This window comes from Populus alba, chromosome 1, assembly GCF_005239225.2.
Source record: "Populus alba chromosome 1, ASM523922v2, whole genome shotgun sequence".
Lineage (NCBI taxonomy): Eukaryota > Viridiplantae > Streptophyta > Magnoliopsida > Malpighiales > Salicaceae > Populus > Populus alba.
In genome coordinates, this window is record NC_133284.1 from 37487549 (window position 1) to 37503039 (window position 15491).

Consider the following 15491-nt stretch of genomic DNA (forward strand, 5'->3'; position numbering starts at 1 on the left):
AGTGATTTGTAGTATATTGATAATGGACTTTGTAATAAAACCGAAAATAAAGAATAGGAAACAACCGAGGACCTGGCAAGCTTTCTAGCATTACTTGTGGTGGAATCTTCAGAAGTAAAACTGCTAGTTAAACCGTCTTCAGTATTTACGCAGTCAAGGTGCTTCTGCATAATTGGAGTTCTGGACAGCCCTGATTCAACTTACGTGAATAGCTTGATGATAGAAATGACAACACAACTCACGTCTAAAATCAATGGTAGGTTTGGCTTTCCTAGACATATTTTAAATGCTTTTTTCTATCTCTTTTCTCATATTTCTGATGACCAGAAACAAAACCAACCTCTCTTTCTGTCATCTTCTTGAAAGAAATGGTTCGGATCCCAGAAGACAATGATAACTGCTCCTACTTTGCTACCAGAAGAAAATGGAAGTGTAACTTCTCAAAAGCGTCAGATGTCTTAATCACTAATTTGCTGCAGATAGAACACGAGATGTAGTTCGAAGGGGCAGTTCTTTTCAAGTACATTTTTACAAAACCTACTCTTAACAAACAAGGAAACATTCTACGATGAAAGGCAAACTGGACCAACTAGAGGACTTGCTAATCTTCTTCCTTGTTAGTTGATTTTGTGCTTGCATCAATCTGGTCAGCTGTCTCCTTACATTGTTTAACAACTGAACTACCTGATTTAATCAAGCCACTGAAAGAACAGAAGGATTGGAACCCTGGCTCCGGTGCCTGCTCACTGGTGTTTTCACGGACAGACCTGCAGCACCAAAACAAAAATACTGGCTCCTCAACTTCTTACTGGTCGAGCCTTCTTTCTCTTTCACATTTGGCGTTCCATCATTGAATAATCTATTGGAAGTAGATGGCCCAGCGACATCACTTTCAATAAACACACCCTTCTGCTTGTCAAATGAACTAGGAGAAGAAATGGATGATTTTGAAAATGAACTTGAGCGTGATCGACCTGGGATAGTTATTTGTGGCAAGCCCTGCACAACACCATGCATTATCCCTGAGGCTAGCTTCTTCTTGGCTGTTGGACTAGACTGATTGCTCCTGACAGAGAGCGTCCTCTTGTTGTTTGGAATGGATGAAGCATTTGAAAATCGCTGACGAAGTGGGGTTGGAGTTTCCTCTGAACCACTGTATTTCTTGCCTGAAGCCACCGAACCCTGATCGATTGATTTCCTTAATTTTTCTGGCTTTTTATCCTTCAGCCGGGGCCATTGGAGAACCCTTTTCAATTGCTGAGCTGCATAATTGAAAGAATCTCTTCTCTTATGAAGTGCTGAGCCCTGGTTGTCATTGGTTTGGTCAGGGTGACTCAACTCAGATGAGGATGGACTCACTCCTGCTGTGGCTGGATCCGCGTAGGCATCAGAGGCAATTTCAATGCCCGTGTACAAAAATATTTCATTGTCAGAGATTCTAAATGAAGATCCTGGACTGCCTCCATTGCCTTGCATCTTTAAGCGAGAGGCAATGGCTCTTCTTGTAGTATAATCCTGACAACCAAATATTCCGCCTGCTGAAATCAGTTGCCTCATTAGTATATCTGATGATGCAGAATGTGGCCGTTGCCTAAGGAGATCAAGTGGGGTCATGCCATCCGCATCACGAACATTGACATTTATAGATCTTGCAGACATCAGGAGCTTTGTTAGATCAGAGTGAACATTCCCAATAATGGCCATGTGAAGAGCAGTCCTTCCCTCATTGTTTTTAGCATTTATGATATCTTCCATTTTGAAAACTTTACCACTCATCAACTGCTTCATCAGCTCAATCTGATTATCCAATCTTCTAAAAGCAGGATTCTGGAAGCCAGACACTGCCATGTGGAGAAAAGTTTCTCCAGCAAAGTTTATTGAAGAGGCCAGTAAGGGGGAAGCAACAATCAAAGCTTCAACAACTGATGATTGGCCCCTGTAAGCAGCAATGTGCAATGCCGTGTTCCCCAGATTGTCTGTGGAGTTCATGATTTCGAAGGATGCTATAACATCTTTAACGACCTTCATAAAGAGCAGAAATGCTTATAAGCTTAAAAGATCCAGTAGTTGCCAAATTGGAATGTTGGAGTCTACTCATTCAGAAAAGAACACATCATGATCTCATCATTGATAATATTTTCACAAGATAATTTCAGGGGATGATAATGGCATTATGCATAATGTTTCAAAACCAAGAGCGATGATCTAACTGTTTATCATCACCCATGATGAGCATTTAATATGGGAATTTACTCACTGTGAGGTTTAAATGAGTTGCTTGGTTTGATGTATGAACTAAACTCTATGATGCGTATCCTGGATCATGGTGTTACAAGATTTATGGGCATACATGCAAAAAATCTAAAGTACAAACAATTATCCATTTAACTTCAGATAACTAATTTGGAACCACACATATTCAATTGAACACTTATCAAAATATTCATCACATGATGGTTATATTACAGTCTCACTGGGAGATCAAAAACCGAGGTATGTTGTACTCCTTTCATTCCTCATCTTGGGACACTAAGCATGGATAAAGGGAAAAAAAAAAAAACCTTACTTCTCAATCAACAATAAAATTAACAGGAAATGTACATTAATGATAGACAGGATCTAGATGAGCCCTTCAATATCACCTGTTTTTTGTTCGCCATTTTGAATACTAAATACTACTTAAGACTTCAACAGAAAGTCCACTAAAAGAAAAGAAACTTCACAGAGAGTATAAATTTGATGTCAACTGCAATACAAGGTTATGAATTGTGTGGAGCCTCTAATTTCATTTCATAGGAAGAGAAAAACAATAGATCAGCTTGCTATTAACAATGTAAGATTGTAATCAGAATTAGTTCAATAAATGACATGACAAATCTCAACTTGAACACGTTAGTTAGAGCCTCACCTCAACCTGCCCTCTGGCGGCAGCAGCATGTAAGATCGTTGCGCCCTGCTTATCCCTGTAGGCCAGAACATCAGTGCAATTACTTAGGAGCTCCTTCAAAATGGTCAAACTCCCTCCTCTAGCAGCGGCATGAATAGCCCTGTTCATCATCTCCCACTTGTAAAGAGACGGAATTTCTCCTATGTGCTCCTCAAATTCTCCTTTAGCTGTCAAAAACCTTGGAGAGATAGCAAAATCATAAATAAGCCTAAAAACCTCAGAGTTCTTACTCCTGGCAGCAGCATAGAGCGTATCAGTAACTCCATACTCTCCCTCACCAAAAACAAGTAAAGGGTTCCTTTCAAGAAGTTCTTGAACAAAACTTAAGTCTCCAGCCGAGGCAGCTGTGTACATAAGCCATCCACCATAGCCAGCTTGGATGAGAGAGTTCTTCCCCTTCTTGGATTCACACTCGTGGAAAAGTTTTCTTGCAACTTGAGAGCGACATTTAGCAACATCATCAAACTGTTCCTCATCATCCCACACAGACTCAAGTCGGCGAATCCGCCTGAGAGACGTAAGGTTGATGAGGTGATTGTTATCAATTCGAAGGAGCTCTCTTACCAAGTCATAGTGACCATTAGCAGCTGCCCAATCAATGGGAGAGGCAAACCACCACTGGTCTCCTGTACTCTCCCATCGAAGAGGAAAATATGTAGGAGGCATATTGACAATTAGAGAACCACAATCAAGTCACGAATGCAAGGGTGATAAGATTATTGTGGAAAGACAAAAAATTTATGCAAGTTGATCAGTGTCCTTATGAAACAGAATTCAAGGCAGCTTAAAATGGCAACAAGCTGTCTTGTCAGCTAAACATCTATCAAACTGTGAGCAACTGAGGAGAGTAGTAAAGCAGGAAAAGTGCTTCAAAGGCAGAAAGGAAAAACCCAGCTCAAGACTGGAAGCACAGGACAGAATCTGCTGAACTAAAGGCAATAGAACAAGATCAACAAGTAATTTTATGAACTAACAAGACTTGAGAGGGCTAAAACTTACGAAACAAGAAGAGAATAACCACATGCAAAAAAAAAAACAGAGAGAGAGAAAGATAGAGATAGAGAAAAGCAGCTAAAAAGCCTAACCAGGGACTAAGAAGATCTGCTTAACAATAACTCAAGCAGTTGAACCACATGCATCAAAACTCATTACAAGTCTGACAAAGACAAGGAACCAGAACAAGAAAAGAGCCACATGGAAAGAAAATAGAGGGCACCTATCACAATAGTTACTAACCAGCTAAGATTATACGAGAAGAGAAACAGAAATCATTCCTCACACAAAGAGAACCCAGAAAAGGTAACATGCAAGTCTAGATATAAAAGGTAGCATATAAAGCATTAAAGCCAAGACCAAGCTGTTTTCAGAAGACAACAAGACAGAGATCATATGTGTTTTCAACAGAACTTGCTACTTTTTATGGTGGTAAACAGGAAAAGATTACCCAAAAGAGTATTATAATGATGATGGCGATGTATGGGCACACAGAGAGATGTTTTTGCAGCTTTTTCTTTGGGCTTTGGAGTGATGGTAATGGTGGTACCAAACTTAATCAATGGAATGAAACTTTTACAGTACACAGATGGAAGTGGGTGTAATAATAATATTATTATTATTAATAATAAAGCTAAGCTAAGCTAAATCTCATCTTATTTACATCCTGGAAAATGAATTTGTTTACACTTTATCATTTAGGATTTAAATCTTTAATTTCTTGTAAATACACAAGTCAACATGAATGATTCAAGAAATTGATAGATTTCAAGATTAATGATTAATTTAAAATTAGATTAGAAAAGATTTAACTTTTAATCATTAAAAAAACCAAGATGAGAGAATATGCTAAAAGAAAACATAATAATAATCTTGAACTACTAATATTAATATCAAAAGAGGCTTATAATTTACTTATTGTTATGGTCTTTGGAATGTTGATTACGCTACCAAGACAATGGTGGATAAAGTGGTGGTTCTCGCATGTTTTCGGGATATTTGAGTTGCGGTGCAATTCTAGTATATGGTTTATAGGATTTTTTTATTATTAAAAATATATTAAAATAATTCTTTTTATTTTTAAAAATTATTTTTAATATTATCATTTTAAAATAATTTTAAAATATAAAATATATTCATTTTAAGTAATCAAAAATTTCAATTTTAAAGAACAATGGTTTGCACTGTGTTTTTAAGCACACCTTAAATTTAAAGTGTTTTTTTTTAATATATCAAAATAAAAAAATATATTTTTAAAAAATTATTTTTGACACCAACATATTAAAATAATCTAAATTATTTTTTAAAAAAATACAATTTCAATCATATTTCTAAATACTACCTATTCATCAGCTTGATGTGTTTTTAGAAAAATATTGCTTACTCCATTTAACAACATTAGTCTCCAGAATTTGAGTAATCAGCGCTGAATAATTCATAAAAAATCTTATTAGTTTACTAGTTATGAAATGGTCGGCTGCTTTTGCAACCGCCTCTTTGAGCTGCCTACCATATGTGTTCCCAGATAATTCTTGTTGACCGACTTTTTTTTAATTGAATCAGCGGTGATATATTTATAAAAAAATAAAGTTATTAAATTAAGCAGAATAATTAATTTTTTATAAAACAAAATGTTAATTAATTAAGCTAATTAATTTCAATTTAATTGTTTTGTTGAGCTTATGTTACTGCTAAAAGATTTCAGTTAAAAACCCACATTTTTTTTTAAATAAAAACACAATCAATTTCGAAGAGAAGACTAACGCTATTACTAATTTAGTACTATTCATTTGAACTTACAAAGCCAGACCACTTCAGGAGGTCGTCCGATTGATTGATGAATCCGTACTCCAACTGCTTATATTAGCACTACATAGGTAGGTTGTTAGTGCTATGCAAAGATCTTACACCTCCTTTTTTTAATTAAAAAGAATTAAGTTTGTGAACATATTTTATAGCAATAAAAAAATCATAATTATTATTTCCAAATCAAGTTTTACTTTTAAAAGGTTCCTAATAATTTTAATAAGATTTTATTAAAAAAAAAAATACAATACTTGTATGCTATTGTGATTAATTTTTTGTACGTGCTGTCAAACTCGATTTTATTAGTTATTTTTAAATCATTTTGATTTGATTCTTGAATTTTTACATTGTTTGGAATTTGAATCAAATCATTGAAAAAATCTACTTGACTTAAATATAATTCTTGTGTGTTGTTGTAATTAATTTTCTATATATATTATTAAACTCGATTTTATTAGTCATTTTTAAAACCATTCTTGATAAATAGCTTCAATTTTGAATCAAACCATTAAGAAAATCTACTTGATATTAAGCCAGTTGAATTGATTTATTTAAAGTAACATGAAAAAATTAATAAAAAGAATATGACTTGACCCCTCATAGTTTAATAAGATCATTTAAAAAAAATTATTCATTTAATTATATAACAAAAAATAAGGAATCAAAGTGAAATAATCAAAACAATATAAAAAAGTCTTTTTTTTTAATTATTTATTTTGATTCTTGTATTTAATCTTGTGTTTTTTTTTCAATAAATTAGGAGAAATTGGCCATCATTGATTGATTAAAAAATGACATAATCAAAGAGATAAAAAAAATCAATAACTAAAAGAAAAAAGAACTGTTGAAGTCCATCATTTGCACTGTGCAAAACCTTTACACATTTTAATTTTTACTTAATTAGTTTCTCCATGTATTTTATTTCTTCTTTGGAAAAAGATCCAAGACTTAAATAATATTACTGATATTAAACTCAGTTTGGCCGGTAAATCGATTTAAAACCCAGCTTACCCAACTCCGTCCAAAGAAAAACCACTTGATGAAACAGTGCACGATGAACAGTCGATAAAATCATTACAGGCTTGAAGAAAATAGTACAACTGAAATGATGCTTCTTGGATACAATACACAGTTTATTTCCAAAAGGAATCCATGTGAGAGGATCAAGCCTTCTAGGTACAAGTTATGATTTTGATCCCCTAATCGATCTCCGGCCCCCCTGACTGATCTCCGGTCTCCCTTAATTATTTCTTTATCTTCCCTCTCCGTCTTCTCCATGGTCGGTGAGCCTGAGTCTCATCGCTCATGTTTCCACTCCACCGTGGGCACCATCGTCTAGTTACGACAGAATTGCAAGCAGAGAGCCTTGCTGGGGACCAGAATTTGCTGAATAAATTGTCCAGTTGGGAATTTAGGCTTGATGATTAACTCCCGGATAAATCTTGTCGGGGTTTGGGCTGCGCATGCAAGGATTTCGTTTGAGATTTGGTGAGCTGTAATGGCAAGGTTCCATGAAAGTTCCAAGTCCAACTACTTGATCACTCATCAGCTCTAAAAGCGAAGATGGCCATGTGAGAGAGGCAGCTTTAACTTTTTGGGATGCCATAATTCAAAGGTCTGTACAGAAGGGGGGGGGGGGGGGTTGCCATCTTTATTTAACCACAATAATGCATGTTCTGTCAAGTATCAGTTCCCTGCTCGTATCATTTTCTTGCTTCCCTGACCTTTTCTTTTTCATCTGCTCTTACTTCCACTGGTCTATTTCTTGCGTTGTCTCCGATACAACCTCGTCCTCACATGGCATAAAAGCAAGGCATCACAATCTCCATTGCATCACAACACCTGGTCCCCAGCCCATAGCCGTGCTAGATATTTTTAAAAAAAATTAAAATTCCAGATAATGTTCTTTTTTTTTAAATATTTTTTTACTTGAAAATAAATATTAATGTGATGTTTTATCAAGCTAAATACACTTTTAAAACATACTCAACTACATTTTCAAACACAAAAATTAAAGGACAAGGGCCAACGACATGCCTGGGCCACTCGATTATAAAGATAAAAGGATTATTGTGATCATGATTACCTGTTCCAATATCACACTTTTCTCTACATTATGCAACAGGAAAAGTTCGGCAAATAATAAAAATCTCAAGACTGTCGTACACCAATTCATTATCAAAGAAGGGCCACCAAGTTATGATTCAAGAGAAAAGGGATATGCATGCACCACTCGGTATATAAGTTAATAGAAGAAGGATAGAATCACCTCTGCCAAGTTGGGTAGGGAGGCAACTAAAGGTGGCTTCCACCTATCAAGTTCAATGGCAATGTTTGGGCCCAACTGTATGAATCAATGAACTTTAATTGCAGGAGTTGAAGCAAACCCTACTCCTGTTTTTCATGTCGATGCAGAAACAAACAGATGGGAACCCAACAACCGATGCAAGCTACTGCTTCCCATCTGAAAGGGTGGCTCCGTGTGTTAGGCCAAAACATCTGTCCGACTTCAAACTATTGCAGCAAAGCAAGAGGTTTTTGAAAGTGTTTCGCAATCTGAACATCAAACTTGATCGCAATTTAAACATACCATATGCCTAATGGGTCCTGCTCTGCAAAACTACAAAAGCACACACATGCCACGAATTGAAGGTGATGATTCATGTGAAAACGAAAAAACTCATAATGCATGTTCATGGCTCAGCTGAATTGCGAGGCATCCTGCCATGATACTGCATAATTTACCACCACCCCACGTTGTAATTAACCACAACACGGTATATGGCAATCACTTCATAAAGTGAAACAGTTAAAAGCCGAGGTTGCAATTCTCTGACCAAGCAATGAGGCACTGCTGTCTGGTGAAAAGAATAAAAAGCTAATATACAGTAGTTCATTGTAAGTTCTTTCCGTTTATTCAGGAAGAAACCTCATTATAGCAATCAAGTAAAAGAAAAAACATGGTAGAGGTTGTAACAGTGGCGAGTCAACGATCAAAATCCTTTATCCATTAAATATGATGGATTTTGCTCTTTTAAACAGCACAAAATGTTCCAATGAAAAGATAGAGAGTATAAAAGATAAAGTACTAGGGCAGGTACTACATACATATGTTAAAACATTTATGCATCCCTCGAGTTCCATTTCATCATTTTTCACGCAACTCAATCACATCAAGGAATCCAAGAAGAGAAGGATGGATCGTACTTAACAATGAGACAATATATCTTACGGATTTATTTCTATCAGTTCTTGGCTTTAGAAAAGTTATTTTCCTTGATTCTTGCCCGGTTGTCCAGCTTGACAAAGCGTTTGAGATCTTCGTAAGGGAGAGTTTCAAATATTCTTCCTTTCTCAGTTACACTCAATGCTGGACGTTTATCAAGTAATCGCCACAGCCAATCAGGGTATTCAGAATCGTCCAAGACCTTGGGATCTGTTCCATCCTTGAGAATATTGGCACCAACTGTAGTTGTAGACTTGACTTCTTTACCCAGCGATGATGCTTTTGGAGCATCAGCTGCTGCTCCCCCTTTGCCACCTTTCTTTTTTGCCCCAGCAGAAAATGTCCGTCGATCCACCATCCCCACTGCCTCCTTAGTAATCACGATACCTCTCAAAGATTTAATGCAGTTCATTGCCATAACTTTAACCCTGCAACACCAACTTTCACAAACACAATGAGAAAAACATCCAAACAAATAAGATCTCATTCACATTCATATAGAAGTACACACTTTCACAAAACCACAACTTAGCATATCTCTAACTTCTACTCAATGTGGTATTGCTTTACTTAATAGATGCCAACTTAAATTCATGATGAAATCCGAGTACAAACCCCATTCCCACGTTCACACAGGAGCTCAGGGGACATTCTAAGCAGATAAAAAAATCAAATTACAAAGAAAAAAAACAGGGATTCTCTACAAGTGGTTATTTCCCTTTATCAAATACAATCTATAACTGCCTCAATTACATTTTTCTACTACTGCATACATTCAGAGTGGTTGCAAAGAAGGGAGACTTAATATTCAAACTGCAGCTATGGAATTACAAAGAAGGGGTTGCTCAGTACTTTTCTTTTATGACACAACTCAAGAGCTGCAAACCCTCCTAAAGTCTTAGCTAAGATGCTGCTTGGATGAAAACAAAAACCCCTATTTTAGTTTCCTAAGGAAAAAAAAAAACCCTTCTTTTCCATTTCTACTACTATAGAAATCTCAAGTAAATCTCTAGCAAGCATCCAAATTCATTTAGAAAGCTGAGAAGCACAAGATCATGATAACTAAGCACTAAGTAACTCAGCAGTAAAGTAGAATGGTACCTGGGAGCGCCAGTAAAGGAGATCAAACTCTTCTGACAGAGTTGCCGTTGATGCCGAGAGGGTGACTGAGGGAAGAGAATAAGCCCTAACCAGCTCTTGATGCTTGATGGCGTTTAATCTGGGCTCACTAACTTACAAAGCCCACATTGAGTCTTCTAATCAGAGGCTTTTAGCCCAACATTTCCATTGGAAAAGAATGGGCCTCAACTTTTTACTAGAATGTTTTGCTGACTGAGAGTCTGAGACTATGAATATCTACCACTGGTTTTTATACTTTATCCTCAAATAAAATAAAATAAAATAATAATATAAATTCAAAAATAGACACGCTTACGCCTCCTGTGTGTTGTTAAAATTGAACTGAGTTATCAAAAGTTTTGTGAATACAAAGTATGATAGCACTGGTAAACTTAACTCAGGGGAAGTTCATATAAAACTTAAATAGCAATTGTGACTATTAAGTAGCCTTACATACAACAGAAGATAACAGCCAATAATTATACAAGCTCTAGAATAGTGGTAAATAACTAGATCAAAAACCAAAAAAATCAACTTGTCCCTCCAGAGTTATTATTACATCCATGAATAAATCCGAAAATAAAAGAATCCTAACAATTAGAGTCTTGACAGCTTAAACATCCTTTCTTGAAATGAACACCATTGATATTCTATTTATTCCAGTGTATTCGCAAACACCCATTAAATCTTGCAACTTCAGAAACACTTCAAGCTTTAACGGCTTTGTCATAATGTCTACTACAATTTGCTCTTGAGTAGAATAATGCAACAACTCCATTACCCCATCTTTGACAAGATCTCTAAGAAAATAAAACTATATATCTATGTGCTTGCTACGACTATGCATTACCTGCTTCTTTGAAAGCTTAATGGTTAAGACATTATCACAAAAAATCATTGTCGGATCAGTTTATCTCAAACTTAAACTTTTTAAAATTATTCTTAATCACACCACTTGACATGCACTTAAGGCTGCAGAAATAAACTCTACTTCAGTAGTGGAAAGAGTAACCACTGGTTATTTCTTTGTGGGCCATGAAATTACTCTTGAATTCATCATAAAGACATCACCTGAAGTACTTTTCTTGTCATCTTGATTACCAACATAGTTATTATTCGTATGGTCAATAAGTTCATCTCTTCCCTTCTTGTAGAATACCCCGAAACCTACAGTGCATTTCATGTACCTTAAAATTCTTTTAAATGTCAATAAATGAGACTCGGCAAGATGCTCCATGTACTTACTAATTAGATTTACAATAAACATAAGATTAGGACGTGTAGATATTAAGAACATAAGACTCCCAGCCATTTGCTTATAAAGCGTGTTGTCAACTCTCGCTCCTCTTCATCACGAGTAAGTTTAAATCCAGGAATCACAGGATTATACACTGAGTTGCATTAATCCATGCTAAACCTTTCTAACGCTTCTTGTGCATTTTTTTCGTTGACTAATAAATATGCCATTTGTTGTCTGCACCACTTTAATTCCAATGAAATACCTTATTTTTTCGAGTTAGTAATATCAAACTCAACCAACATAGACCTTTTAAATTGCTCGAACAATAACTCATCATTCCCAGTGAATATAAGATCATCAAAATAAAAGCATACAATTAAAATTTTACCTTCATTGGCTATGTTGATGAACAATGTATACTTGTAAGGACATTTATTGAACCCCTCATTGATGAAATACAACTCTATTCGACTTGCACCATGCTTGTGGAGTTTGCTTGATTTCGTATAATGCCTTTTTGAGATGATGTACCTTGGATTTTCTCCCCTTTTGTTCATAACCAGGTGGTTGTTCAATAAAAACTTCCTCATTAATCTCTCTATGCAGAAAAGCTGATTTGACATCAAGCTCTTAAATCTTCAAACTCTTTTGTGCAGTAAGGAAAATAGCCACTTGAATTGTATCCAATTAAGCTATTGGTGTAAACACTTTAGAAAAATCCACTCCTTATTATTGACTATATCTATTGGCAACAAGCCAAGCCTTGTACTTGTCCACCTCCCCCTTTTCATTTAGTATTATTTTGAAAACCCATTTTACTCCAATAATTTCCCTCCTGATGGCAGATTAGTCAATTCCCACACATCATTCTACTTTATGGCTTTTATTTCTTGATCCATTTCTTGTTTCCATTTCTTACTTTTTACAGCATCATTATAAGTATTGGGATCACCATCAGTAAACAAGGTTGGGTAAGCCAAGTTCACGTCTTCTTTATCAAAGAAACCTTCACCAATTTCATAATCTCTTATCCAAATTGGTGGTCTTCGAGTTCATCCCTTTTGAATTGAATTGCCTTCATTCGTGATATCTCATATTTCTAATGAATCACTACCATTAGACTTATTGTTTCCCATATATTCATTAGCTCCAGATACTTAAGCTAAAATAGCCTATTCATAACTGTCATCCCAATTCCAATGTTGATCTTCCTCAAAAACCACATCTCGGTTTACAATAATTTTCTATGAAATGGGATCAAACAATCTATAAGCTTTGAATTCTTCATTTACCCCTAATAGTATGCATTTGAGGCTTTTATCATCAAGTTTTATTTTTTAGCTATCAGGTACATGTATATGAGATAGACATCCAAAGACTCTAAAGTGATTCACTGATGGTTTGCACCCACTTCTTCGGGTGTCTTGCTTTTCACAACAAGAGTTGGACTTCAATTCAACACATACATTGCCTACTTCACTACTTCTGTCTAGAAAATCTTTGGAATGTGCTTTTCTGATAGCATACATCAAATCATATTCATGTTAGTGCGATTCTTCCTTTCAGTAACATTATTTTGTTAAAAAGTGTAAGCAGTCATCAACTATATGTGAATGCCATTCTTATTGCAAAAACTTATGAATTCATGTGATGTGAACTTATCTCCTCAATCTATACTCAAACCTCTTATAAATGTTCATGTTTCCTTCTCCACTCTAGCTTAATACGTTTTGAACATGGCAAAGGCTTCTGATTTCTCCACTAAAAAATAAACCTAAGTTCTTCTTGTAATCATCAATAAAAGTGATGAAATATATGTTCTTACTATTTAAGATTAGACTCATTGGACCACATATGTCAGTATGTACAATTGTAGTATTTTGGAAACTCTCCATACATTTTCCCTTGGAAAAGAATCATGATGATGCTTTCTCACAAGACAGTATTCACATACTTTCTAAGGAGCTTTGAACTTTAGCAGCCCTTTAACCATATTCTTTTGTTGTAGCATTATCAATCCATTCTAACTTAAATGCCCATATCGACAATGCCAACGACTTGCTTGATATATGATTGTTATGGAGAGACAAGTTTGTTCCTTCAATCGACAGCAAGTAACCAAGGCAAACATCCTATTGTATGTCATCTCAGTTTCAAGAATTAGACATTTCCCAGGATGAAAAATCTTACACTTTCAATGTTGTATGAGCATTGCGAGTCCCCTCTCTTGTAGTTGACTGATACTCAACAACTTATTCTTTAACTCAAGTACAAAGAAAACTCATTTAATCGTATGCACGATCCCATACACCTCTATTCACACCTTGCCCTTTCCTTGTACATTGTGACTGAAGTCATTTCCCAGATTCACTGGCTCTTAGAAATTTTCATCCATTTCGTTAAATGCTTCCCTTCTGCTACACATATGATTGTTACATCCAGAATTAAGAAACCAAATATACTCCATCTTATCTTCCTTAACATCCGTTTGCGCCATTAACAATATTTCTCTTTTATTTATGCAAAGTTAGCCTTAGAGTCACTAGTTTTCTTAGGACATTCCCATTGGAAATGTCCTAGCTCATGACAGTTGTAACATTTTATGATAGATTTGTTGAACTTAAATCTACCCCTTCCTCCCTCTCTTCTATGATAAGAGCTACAACCACCATGTCATCCTTCTTGTTGAACTCTAAAAGTTACTTAAAGAGCTTGTTCTTCCACATTATACCGATTTATTCTTTGTTCATGCACGAGAAGACTTTTCTAAAGCTCATCAATGGATAAACACATCCAAGTCATGCGACTCCTTAATTGAGCAGACAACATATAAATTCATAAACCTCAAAATTTTCTCAATGATCACCATAACCTCCATTTTTTCTCCATGAATTCTCATCTTATTGGCTATAATGAGCATCTTTCCAAAGTAATCATTGACAGTTTTTCCAATCTTTATGTGCAGCACTTTAAACTCCTTTTGAAATGCCTACAATTGAACATGCTTCACACATGTTATTTCTTGATACTTTTATTTCAAGGAATCCCATATATCCTTCGTAGTGTCCTTCTTTAAGATCATTTCCAGGATTGAATGATCAATGGCCTAGAACAAATAATTCTTGACCTTCAAGTCTTTCAACTTTAGCTCCTTCAGTGCCTTTGTTTGCGGGACACTAGAATCAGCTTCTTTTGCTACTACAATGATACCTATCTTCACCAAATTTCAATATTTTATAGAACACAAAAAATTCTCGATAAGTACACTCCAGTGATCTTAGTGCCCATCAAACCTTAGAATGACAGGTTGTACAAAACTATTCTTAGATGTCATGTTCTTGTTCCTTCACACTGATAACTGTAATTACAGATGTTGGTTAGGCCCTATGATAAAGCTTTGATACCAGATATTAAAACTGAACTAAGCTATCAAAAGTTTTGTAAATACAAAGTATGATTGCACTGGTAAACTCAGGAAAAATTCATATAAAACTTAAACAACAACTATGACTATTAAATAGCTTTATACACAACAGAAAATAAATAATAACCTACAGTTATATAGGTCCTAGAATTGTGGTAAATGACTAGATCAAAAACATGAAAAACAACATGCCCCTGAAGTAATAAGGGTTATTATTAGAGCATGCAAGAATAAATCCTAGAATAAAGGAATCCTAACAACTAGAATATATATATTTGAATTTTGATTTGGAATTGAATTGAAAAAAATAAAATAATTATCCAAAAAAATTCATCCATGTAGATCAATCTAAGCCAATATCTATAGTTCATTTATATAATTTTACTATTCTAAGAAAATGCAAAAACTATAAGAAATGTAAAAGTTTTTTTTTTCTAACCATGATTTTTCATTAGTGGAGTTTGTGAGTTTTTATTTATTAAAAATGTTATTGTGTTATTTTCTTTTTCAAAGATGTCAATTGATTGTTTCTTCCTGTGTATAAAATAATTAATTATTTCAAGATTTAAATTAAATTCAAATCTACAATGCGATCCAATGGTGAGTGCACTTTTTAATATTCTTATTTATTTATTTATACTTTTGAAAAATCTAATTGAATACTCTGAAAATTGCTAATTCTAAAAAAGAAGTTTGAATTTCATGGTATAAAAAACTCCAAAATTTAGAATTGAAG

At 35.0% G+C, this 15491-nt stretch overlaps 2 protein-coding genes across 3 annotated transcripts; both read right to left on the minus strand.

Moving 5' to 3' along the window:
• Nucleotides 1-437: 437 nt before the first annotated feature.
• Nucleotides 438-4594, minus strand: LOC118042844 (uncharacterized). Its single transcript, XM_035050565.2, has 2 exons — nt 2909-4594; nt 438-2022 (listed from the first exon to the last, which is right to left on the minus strand). The coding sequence occupies exons 1-2, from the start codon at nt 3611-3613 to the stop codon at nt 694-696; spliced, it is 2034 nt and encodes a 677-aa protein (XP_034906456.1). The 5' UTR covers nt 3614-4594; the 3' UTR covers nt 438-693.
• A 4138-nt stretch (nt 4595-8732) lies between these two features.
• LOC118042876 (large ribosomal subunit protein mL54) lies at nt 8733-10224 on the minus strand. 2 transcript variants are annotated; one of them, XM_035050610.2, is made up of 2 exons: nt 10074-10224; nt 8733-9400 (listed from the first exon to the last, which is right to left on the minus strand). In XM_035050610.2, the coding sequence occupies exon 2, from the start codon at nt 9388-9390 to the stop codon at nt 8992-8994; it is 399 nt and encodes a 132-aa protein (XP_034906501.1). In that variant the 5' UTR covers nt 9391-9400; nt 10074-10224; the 3' UTR covers nt 8733-8991. The 2 variants fall into 2 exon arrangements, with proteins under 2 accessions (XP_034906501.1, XP_034906502.1); XM_035050611.2 differs by having other exon boundaries at nt 8733-9412; nt 10074-10215.
• Nucleotides 10225-15491: the final 5267 nt, after the last annotated feature.